The 10,926-nt window shown below is 45.1% G+C and overlaps 1 protein-coding gene and 1 long non-coding RNA gene across 2 annotated transcripts in view; one reads left to right on the top strand and one right to left on the bottom strand.

The window, feature by feature from the left end:
• Positions 1 to 235: 235 nt before the first annotated feature.
• The window catches only part of LOC119185766 (uncharacterized), a 32,870-nt gene continuing 22,179 nt past the window's right edge, over positions 236 to 10,926 (bottom strand). The window contains exon 2 of the long non-coding RNA XR_005111602.2: positions 236 to 1,061. This is a non-coding gene — a long non-coding RNA (uncharacterized LOC119185766). The remainder of the gene's footprint in view (positions 1,062 to 10,926) is intronic.
• LOC142776980 (uncharacterized) lies at positions 8,820 to 9,612 on the top strand. The gene is made up of 2 exons (XM_075881290.1): positions 8,820 to 9,263; positions 9,481 to 9,612. The coding sequence occupies exons 1-2, from the start codon at positions 9,093 to 9,095 to the stop codon at positions 9,610 to 9,612; spliced, it is 303 nt and encodes a 100-aa protein (XP_075737405.1). The 5' UTR covers positions 8,820 to 9,092.

Below are 10,926 nucleotides of genomic sequence, written 5' to 3'. Positions count from 1 at the left end.
TTTCATTTCAACTCAAGAAAACGAAAGAGAATTATTTTACTCCAAACAGAAAAGAGAAATAATGCTTAATATGACACTCATGCAGGACAGCTGCTACTGCTCCAAAATACAATATTTGAACTAGAGACACCGTGTGTAACGACCTGTTCTGCTTGGCAAGCTTCTAAGCAGCATTATCACTTAAGTTTGGAAGACAACTGTTTGTGTACAGTATAGGAAGATACTATGACTTGAATAACGTTTTTAACACTTACATTGTTTATTATCATTCAAAATTTGCAATCACTCTGTGAAAGCTGGTCGCTAGAAATGTGTACTTTGGCACATGAAAAAAATTCAGTATGCAGTTAATTCCCCCCCCCCCTTTTTTCACATACTAATGTGGTGTAGACTACGAAACACAAGCGAGCATCCTTAGTGTAAATCTTGGGAAAAATACTTGGTTGATGTGGAGGAAAGTCAACAGTGTCTTGAAATTCTGACATGCCTGAAACTGCCCAAAAGTGGTGTACCTTGGTAACACAGCGTGTTGAACCTGTTGGGGGCTCCATTTTTGCCAAAAGAGACAGCTGATGAGCTTTGTTGGCATAACTATCATTTGTGCCATCACTAGGAGAACTCAGGCTGCCTGTACCCACGCAACTGGTCTGACGTAGCAGTTGCTCTGCAGCAAAACTCAGAGGTCGATTCAAGTTGGTGGACGAAGGACACTTGACAAGACTAGAAAGACGAACCGATTCCACTCTAGCGTCAACAATGGAGTCTGAGAGTCAGAAAGGTAGTTCTTTTTTGAAACACATCTGGGTGCCAGCTCAAAGGCTTCGTCATCAGATAAAGAACTTGCGCTGACATGTGCTCGTTAGGCTGCAACAGAGTTGTTGTATTCTAGACGGAGCTCTTCGAGAGGCGTTTTCAGAACAGGAAGGCTTTGACTTTTTTGTGCCACCTTTAATTCTTTCCTTTTGGGGGGTGAGCCGGGAGAGCCGCTTGGGGGGGTCATCATTGCCGGCTGGTTGGTATTGATGCATTCTGGTATACAGTATTTACCTTCAATCACATCCCTGGAAAGAAAGAACAGTAAACGAGAAGGCATGAACTTCACTATTCCGTACGTCTCCCCGGGCCCCAAATTTTAAAGCAAGATACTTCTTTGCAACAGTTAAACACGGTCTCTGCACCACACAGTCGTCGTGAGTCGACACGTTCATGCAGTATAGATGGCCACTTGCAAACCTAATAATTTCATTTTAAGCAGGTACACTGAATGGGGAATGTTCATAGATCGTTCAACCACTGAACACTACACAGTGTAATGGTATTGCGTTAAAAGTGGCCTGCGGTGAAAACGAAACGTACCAATCAACTGCCGAAGGCACGGCAGCAGTAGCAGAAACTTCAAAAGCCCAAATAGCAGACTAGTGTATTGAATAACAACGCTGTCAGGGCGTGCGTCAGCAGTAAGCAATCAACTACTGGACGCGCCAAAACGCGGGAAGTATTGTGGCATAGAGCTGCGAAACGAAAATCCCTAGCAGACACCACGGACGACTCACGTGAACAGGCAAAACAAACGTGATGCGCCTTGCGATTCCGCCGATTGGGCTCTTACACAGTTGCAATCGACGGCAATATTGTACCATGTTGTGCTACTAATTTAAATAAAAATACCGTTGTGTAAACGTTAGGTTTACTGGCATCACAGTTTTAAAACTTTTGTTGTTATTGAGTTAAGACCCACAAGCAGATAATAAAGAAATTGCGTTGCGCGGGAAGTTTGCGCGTGTTTCGAGTGGGAAAGATTGGAAAGAGCACACACATGTTCCCATTGCATCCATTTCACACTTAAAATAATCTTTATACGCACTGATGCAAACAAGAAAACCACGCTATCACGTTCAGTCGCCAACTTTTTTCACATATTCATAACCTAAATTGTTTAGCTTAGGGTCGCCGTAGTTATTGAAAAATTGATATTTATTGTGATTTTTTTTGTGTGCCACACGCAAAAGCACACCCACCGCTGATATAGCGATGTGACTGACGCTACTCTATTGGTTTCGTAACTTCCAATTTCACCCGGGTAAAATTGTGGTACTGGGCCAACGGTCATGTTTATTCTAATCAGTGTTGCTTTCAAATGTACCAACTGATTAGAACGGAAAAAATGCAATGTTTGCATCATGTGTTTTTATCTGAAGCAGTTTGAAATTCACCCCTCTGTTGTAGCCAGCTGTCATACAGAAGACGCAAATAGAAAAAAGCATGTGCTCTCTGACTCATAAGAAGCTAAAAAAAGCACAACAGAAAAATAGAGATTGATAAGCCTCATAGAAAACATGAAATTGGGAAGATAATTGAAATAAAAATGACGAGAACTGTGTTGTTATTTCAAATGTTGCATATGGGATTGAAAATTTTATGTGCTATTCAACAAAAAACATCCCAGGCATTTCGGCGACCATCTCAAATGTACTGAAAAAAATTGTGCTTATTTCTCGGATTGACAACAGCGCATCGGGAGAATGTTGCGAAGAGGAAAAAAATTTGGACATATAGAATCATTTCTAGCTTCACAGAATGTCGTCCGAGGGTTGATTATCAGAATATTTATTCTTCGAGTACTGTTGCTTGTTTCAATACGAAATTCGGTTTACGTACTGAGTAAAAGCGGATGTATGAGTCCTTAGCGCACCCAGTATTTCTCGCTGGTGGGGGGAGGTTGGAATACTAAATTACCAGATACTTGATAAATATTTTAGTAAATATATTACCTGCAATAGTTAATATATTATCATTATCATTATTGTTGTTCTTGTTCTTGTTCTTGTTGTTGTGGTTGTGGTTGTGGCTGTGGCTGTGGCTGTGGCTGGCTAGCTGGTCGGTCTGTCGGTCGGTCGGTCGGTCGGTCGGTCGGTCGGTCGGTCGGTCGGTCGGTCGGTCGGTCGGTTGGTTGGTTGCGAAACTTTATTGTGGTCCTGCAAGGGGTGCGTTAGCACGCAGTGGGCGACTCCCACTTCGGGACCGTTAAGGGGCGTTTACACTAGAGAGACACGACACCGATTTTGGTCCGCGAACTGTCTTTCGGAGTGTCTTTTCTCTTGTCGTCGGCCTATGCACACGGCAAAGACACAAGCAGTGTGCCGATGGTCTCTCGAAGGCTCCGCCCGCGACTTCTCGTGTTGACAGTCTTTCGTTGGCCAATTCCTTCGGGTCATGTCAGTGTCGTGTCGCTCTAGTGTAAACGTGCCTTTAAAGGCGCGTTTACACTACTAGAGCGACATGACCTTAACATGATCCCGCCGGAGACACGAGGCAGGCGCAAACCATCGGTTGACGAGTCGCCTGCCGACGAAGGCGCCAGACCCTCTGTTCACACTAGGCCGACGACGACGACGACGCCTCAAAAGACAGCATGTCGTCGTAGTGTAACATGATGAGAGACCGAAAACCCTATGGGGACTCGCTCGCTGGATTCCTTGCCGACCGGTTGTGCCCTCGCGATCTCTGACGTTAGCGTAACTCTGGTCGACAGGGCTGGCCCTACGTCATCTCCTGGCGCCGATCTCTGACGACAGCGTTGCTCTGACCTACTGGACTTGCCCTACGCCATTTCCTGACGCCGACAAGAGCTCTCGCAAGTGGTGCGCCGTCCTCGGAATCCTGTGACCGTGTTTCCATCCTTGCTATCTCTCTTATCCCTCGATGTGTCTTCGCTCTCTGTCCCAGCGCATCTTTCACTATATATATACTTTTAATCCTATCCTTTTAATCCCTCCTCACCCCCATCCCTTGCGAGCTACTGTTGAGGTGTCGCACCCTGATGCAGACAGTTAGAGGGCTCACTTTTCTTTTTTTCCTCCTCTTATAAGCAGCCCCTCCAACTCCAGCAAAACGCATCCGTAGACCTGTCGTCCGCGTGTCGTCGGGAGATCGGCGGCTGAGCGAAAATTCGCCCCATGTCTTTGCTTCAAACGATCACAAAAGGGGTAATCTTAGGGGAGATAAGAACGCCCTCTCAAAGGCTTCCACGGTGTCTGAATAGGTATTTAGAGAGCCAACCCAGGTCTTTTGTTCGCTTCCCTATTGTGGCCACCACCCCCGTCCCTGGTTACCATGGATTATAGCGGGGGCAGTGCGGTGCGTGTAGCCCGAGGGAGACAATGGTAGAGCAGGGAGCATGCCTGAAGTTTTTTCCTCTGCTAACTTTTTGTGTGCTTTCCTGTGCCTGAGGGGTGGTGGGGAAGCCGCTGCGTACCCCGAGATAGACAGTTCCACAGGTAGGGCAGATGAGCGAAAAGGAGAAGAAAAACGTGGTTTCCAATTGGCAGTGAGCCATAAAAGATGGATCTTCACAACTAAGTAGAAGTTGAGCTTGATAGAATAACGCGCATCATTTTCTATTTACACTGACTACTTGTCATGCATTGATAGCTGCCGCGAACATCTTTATTTGCGTATGGCTGCATCTTACATCGCAATGTAGCTCATCTCTCGAATATTTTTATCCGTTTTTGGAAGATCTCACCATTAGGTTTTGATAAGCACGGACTGCTGGGCGATTTGGTAATTCTTCTTAACAGAGTTGCGCGGAAAAAATGAAGTACAAAGGAAAGAAGTCTTTATTGAAGTAAACAGACTTATATACGTGGTTACGAGAACATGTGCAGTGAAAGCAAAGATTAAATGAGCAGTCAGATTGTATCAATGGTACACCTCCAGAAAACCTACCTCAGCGGCAAGTAACATAACGGAGGGCTTCGCGATACACGAATCACCAGCTTTGTGTTGATGAAATACGCCTCTTCAAGTTCCCACGCTACCTTTTCCCTCAATCTAGTTTGGACTACCTTATCACCAAACAAAGTAGCGCAGCTGCACTCTCTAGAATGCAATGATAGGTCAGAGCATGGTTGTCCGGTTTTTTTTTTCACGCAACTCAGTTAGGAAGGCCAAGTTTTGATGTCGTATGTGGCACTAAAGTGCAAAACAAAAATAATTGCCCAACTTATCACCAGATTGTGTATCGTCGTACCGATACCTGGAAGAACGTTACTAGTTAGTCGCTAAAGCTCTTCTTATATACGAGTTGCAGTAACATAACCCAGTGTAGGACCCCAAGAATGAGACTCATATACTTCGCAGAGACAAATAAAAATCACTCAGCCCGTTTACCCTACCTACTTTGACCACTTTAGGTTCCATCTTTGTTTATTCGCCGCCATACACACATCCCACTGCTTAAACGCAAACATTCGACACTGTGACAGCATCGGCTTTTTTTAAATTTTCCCCCAAACGAGCATAGTTGGGCATAACTTACCCGCATGAACGCAACACCGATAACTTTAAAGCCGTACTTTCAGGAGTTGCCGAAACGATGCGGGTCTGTTGAAAGCCATCCAAATATAAGCCAATTCATCACAGCCGGGTGGCTGCCCCACTTCACCTTCAGTGTCTTCCCCCTTCTCCTAATCTCTACCACCCCACCACCACGCGAGTCTGCTCAGTGTCGCCGCATGCGCTTCCCGTGTGACCAAAGTATCGGCAGACAACAGGCCGCGAGCACAGAGAGACGCCGACCAGGCATGCCGTTGACAATTGGCAGGCTGTTCGCATCATTGTAGTGTGAGTGGAACGAACATATGACAAAAGACTCGAACACAATCGGCAGGCCCAAATCGGTGCCGTGTCTCGCTAGTGTAAAGGCGCCTTAAGCCAAGCCTATCGGCCTTGGCCGATTTTCTCGAAAACCTTGAGAGTGCCAAGAAACTGTACGATGAAGCAGTGCACGTAGCAAATAAATGGCAAACCGAATAAAACACAGCGTAGCATATGGTTCCCAACAGAGATGTCTTGCAAATAGTTATTTTTTAGCTGGTCCGCTCCATTCAGTGAATATGGTGCTGACGTGTCGGCCGGTGGGTGGTCAAACAATGCTGTATAAAAAGGATATAATTTCTATGATAGAGAACAAATAGAACGCAAGAAAGGCCCACGACGGCACCTGGCGTAATGTGTCTTTCATGTATCCCATTGATTGTGTATTTTGGGTTTTCACCTGAGTAATAAGTAAATGCCATTCAAACAAGCCTCATGGTCAATTTTAGTAGTTGAATAACTTCAACTGAGGATTTTCTGGATAATGCGAACAGAATGTAATATACGTATGTGAAACTTCCCTTGAGCCTCGTCAGACTACAGGAATGTAAGTGCACCGCAAATGTTGATTATAAGATTTGCAGTATTGATTATAAAGAGTCTGTAACACAGCTCAACGCAGCGCACGGGCAGTACAATTCTGAGCTTACGGGTCAATTCCACTGTAACTACGCTCACCGAATCGCCATGTCGTTTGGGTGCTCAAGCTCGGCAACTGAAGCATCCCCAGTAATGACTGATCGATGGACGCATCTGACTGTGGCATTTTCCGAGAAATGGCTTCCTTTTCGGCCGTAATCGAGCATTCTGGTGCGTGTATTGAATCTTAATGCGAAATATTTTTCGGAAAGTTGGTGAGGATCGTGTTCAACTGGCCCATTAGCGATGCCTGTGGTCTGTCTGGAAGCGGACTGCCGACGCAACTTCGCGCATCAGGCAAAGATCGCAAGTTTTAGTGAGTGAACTGGTGGTGGTGGTAGTAATTAGAAGAGGAAAATGGCGCCTAATGTCTGCAGCATTGCAGGGAGTACGGCGCAGCACCTGGCGACTTAAGGTATGCATGCATGGGTGGATTCCGTCCAATCTACAACGTGCAAGACAGAAGGGGTAAAATAAAGGAGCATGACAGATAGCTTCTGAAAAAAAAGTAAGAAAGAACAGGTGAACTTTCCCCAAAACATCCTTCGCAAATTCACAAAGCCACCTTTACTCATTATATCACGGCGTCTTACTGCCCGGCCTTTCTTACGAACTGTAGGCTTCGTGTGGCTGTCGTGCTTGCTTGGCGTCTTCTCATGTGTGCGGTACTGCGGGGTGGCTGAAGACCACGTTAGCTTGATCACAAAAGCAGAAACCACAGAGCTCGTATGGGCCTAAACTGATATCGCAATTTGCTTCTACTGCAGAGCCTACGGGGTTGGCGGTCGCTTTGACGAACGAGCCGCGCGCAAGGTTGCCTTTCTTCTCGCCTCTCCAGTGCTCATTGTACGTACGCTGTGTATGAGAAAATGCACGATCACCCTTCTAGAGACACCATTCGTATGATGCGCTGCCATGTACGATGCAATATGCATACCGACGTTAAGCGCATCTACATCAGTGAGCCGGAGGCCAATTGACCGAACGAATCCCTCTAGCTTTATTCGAACACCCCATATATAGAGTGCATGTCGCATAGTGCCCTTTACATCTCTCCTCTGAGATAAGCACACAATGAAACCCATCACATCACAAGTGAAGTCTTTTCGGAATCTTACTTCGACGACCTATCCTGCTGACTCTAACTCCACCTTCTTTAAAGACTTGTCGTGTTGCTGTTCCCGTAGCGTCTGTAAAAGTGGCTCACTCTTCCTGTCTTGTTTTCCCCGGAAGCTAACTCATCGACTTGGCTCGTTGTTGGATCCGAATAAGGCACTAGATGTATTCTATTAGCACAAGCACCACGTAAGGTGTTTCCACGACGTACGAGCGAGGCTTGGAGGCTGAGCTGAAAACGTACGCCGTTTTTTTTTTTTTTTTGACGTCTCGAACCCACACCATGTCTCCCCGCTCCAGCGGAGGAAAGAGAGTCGCGGCACGACGACGATCGAAGTCTTTCTTCACTCGTCTTCTTATCTGCTCGTCTTGGCACTTAATAACTTCGGGCTCAGGCCAGTGAGGTTGGAGGCGATCCGCCAGCTTGGGAGGTCTGGTTCGCAGGCTACGGCCAATGAGGAGCTGCGCTGTGCTAAAACCTGTGGCGCCTGCAGTGTCTCTGTAAAGCAGGAGTGCTAGAAAAAGATCTGGTTTCTCAAACAATTCCTCAACTGTGCGCACCATCCTCTCAACTTTCCCGTTAGACTGCGGGTAGTTTGGACTTGAGGTGATGTGTTTGAAGCCATAGTGCTTCGCAAAAGTGGCGAGTGCATGTGAAGTGAACTGTGGTTCATTATTGCTTCGTGCAACTGTGTGGCTGCCGGAAGAAGTGAAAATGCTCTTGACCGCACTGATGATCGCCTCAGAGTTCGTGCTTCGCACGTAGATGCATCTTCAGGGTAGCAAGAACGATAATCTATCACTAGGAACTAGTTGTGTCTCCTGTGAGTGAATAGGTCCATTCCGACTTCTTGCCAAGATTGCGTTGGAGTTTCCGTCACAATCAATGCCTCAATTCTGGTTACTCCTTTTGCAAAAATAGGCTTGAACTTATCCGAGGGAAATGCTTTAAGCTTCAGTGCTTAAGGCTTGGGAAACTGTCACACGGATGTCTATGATTCCGTGCGTAATTTCATTAAAGCTATTCAACAAATACAATTCAATCTGGTATACCAAAATATTCGTCATTTTATTAGGGTAAAACCTAAGTTTTCAAAATTGTTCCTATCAGGTTACTACAGCAGTCTTGAATACATGCTGAAAAGCAGAAAGTTTGTAGTTAAAATGAATATTTTACATAATATTCCGTTTTCTTTCTTTATTTTTGGTTTTCAAGTGAATAGCTTACCTAAATAATATTTAACAGTCTTTACAATGCATTCTTGGCCTGTACCCCAAAGTGGGTACATGCCATTTATATAGGGAATCAAACAAACAAGCACAAGCAGGCGTTGTTGGGTATGCCAGGCATGCACGCGCTGTGTTGCTCTGTCGCGGCTGCATTTTATAGGATGAGCGGGGTTTCTCTTTGATTGGACGATTGCGGTTTGTCCCTTAATAGGTAATGAGCTGGGCTCAGTTGGGTCAGTGGATGTGGCCACAGCCGCCATTGCCTACAGCCTAGACTACGGCAGAGATGACCCCTTCAAGCCCGCATGCTCAACAATGGCAACGTATAATAGTCTGCACGACGACTTGGGAAACTTTCTGTACAGCGCCGGCGCCCAGTGAAGCCATGCACATCTTCGATTCCAAGACCACGACGCGCCCGCTGAACCGGATGGGTATCGCTAGCACCTATGGGCACTTGCCCAGACAGAACTACGAATTTTCGCTACACGTGCACGGAGGGCAGAGACGAGGTGCCAGTGCCAGGAGGTGCACAGCCTTTCCATCATGAGCCCGATGAGTGGGCCACCCAAGCCCTGACCTATCATACGAAAAAGCCTCTGCTGGCTATCCATCCTGAGGTAAGCCGGACCTTGGTTTGAGCGAGTTGTACATTGTTACCTAGAAAAAGAACATCCCCAAAAAACATAAAAACACAGTGAAACAGTACACATTGAGAGCTATGTCTACTGTTTCTGTATCCTCGTACGTTTTACGCTGTTTTTTACGGCCAAAAATGAAGTAAAGCGATCTGTGTTGGGCCCAGAATGGAATATTTATACCTACTCTGATTGTTAGGCCATGACTGGCGAGTACCGTACCTGGGACAAGGCCCGGGTCGGCCGTTGCGCTCAGGTCACCCACCCAAGTCCAGAGTGCCCCGCCAGCACCAGCAGAAATCGACGTGGATGCCCTTGCTCGAAGGCCTAATGAGCTTGGGCCCCAAAAGCAGGGGATAAATAAATTCTTATTGTATCTTTAATTTTTGTTCTGAACATCTTGCTCTGCCCTTTCTTCAGTCGGAATATTCCTTCTATACAATATGTTTTGATAGATAAGATCTTAAGTGGGACTATTGCAGTTCATTCAGTTCGTCAGTTCAAGTAGGAAGACCTCGCGGGTGGTTATGCGCACCATTTTTTGTGAGTGCTGCTGTCGTGAAAAATTGCAGCTAGGTATTTGCAGACTTTCTATTGAATCTGTGAATAACTATAAAGGTCATTAATGTTAAGAATATTTCTAGTACAGCATTCAGATGAATAATACTCAAATACTTGTTCATGTATTGCATGAACTGGTTTCACTTCTCACTCTCTGATGTTTTCCCATTTGGTAGCTTCTTCATTGAAGTTGCTACCTATTGCCATGAATGAAAAAGCCCAGAATTATTTTCTCTTAAAATAAAGAAAAAAGTGTAGTGATAGAACTTCTATTATGGGAACTGTTTATATGATTTCAATTGAGGTTGACAATGATTTTTCATCAAAGCACCACAATATGCAAAATGAGTCTCCATTGGTACCAAAATGCTTTTTTCAATAGATTTTTCTGTAAAATATAAAAGTTTAAGCGGTTATTAATGTAAAATCAGTGGAACTTCGATTACACGCCTCCCGGTTTCGCGACGAACTGCACTTTTCATGATCTGCAAACAGTATTCTCTGAATAAAATATCCGACAAAACACATTCGGATGAGTACCGGTAGAAAACTTCCACGTGACGATATTTTTCTCATGAACGTGACCAACAGTAAGCTGTTCAATTGGTTAAATTGGCAAATTTTTTGTTGCATTTGAGATGATCACCAAAAGGGTTGAGACACTTGGCAAGAAATTCGGAATCCCTTTGCCAACAGGACATCCAAGCAAAGCTACTAATTGGCCTAGTTTGATTGTACCCTAACAACGTTAAGGTTATTTATTTCACAAGCATGTATTTATCAAGAAAAAGGAAAGTTAAGGTCAGAGTTTCATCTTTAGGTTTTGTACCGAAATCTTCACGCATGACATCACAGATTTCTTAGTGTATTTCTCACATTTTGCCATCAATTTCTCAATGAAATTTCATGAAACTTGGCATCGTAACTCTACAGCCTATTAGGAAGACAATGTATTTCATTCTTACCTTTAGGTTCATGTGTGAACCAGTATACGCCGTTAAACTCTATGAAATCACAGCTATTTTAAAATGACGTCCCGGCCAGCGTATTTTTAGTGCATTTTATTGCTTTCCAAGCGTTCTCT

Source organism: Rhipicephalus microplus, chromosome X (genome assembly GCF_043290135.1).
Source record: "Rhipicephalus microplus isolate Deutch F79 chromosome X, USDA_Rmic, whole genome shotgun sequence".
Classification (NCBI taxonomy): Eukaryota; Metazoa; Arthropoda; class Arachnida; order Ixodida; family Ixodidae; genus Rhipicephalus; species Rhipicephalus microplus.
This window is presented reverse-complemented; position numbering and strand designations above follow the sequence as displayed.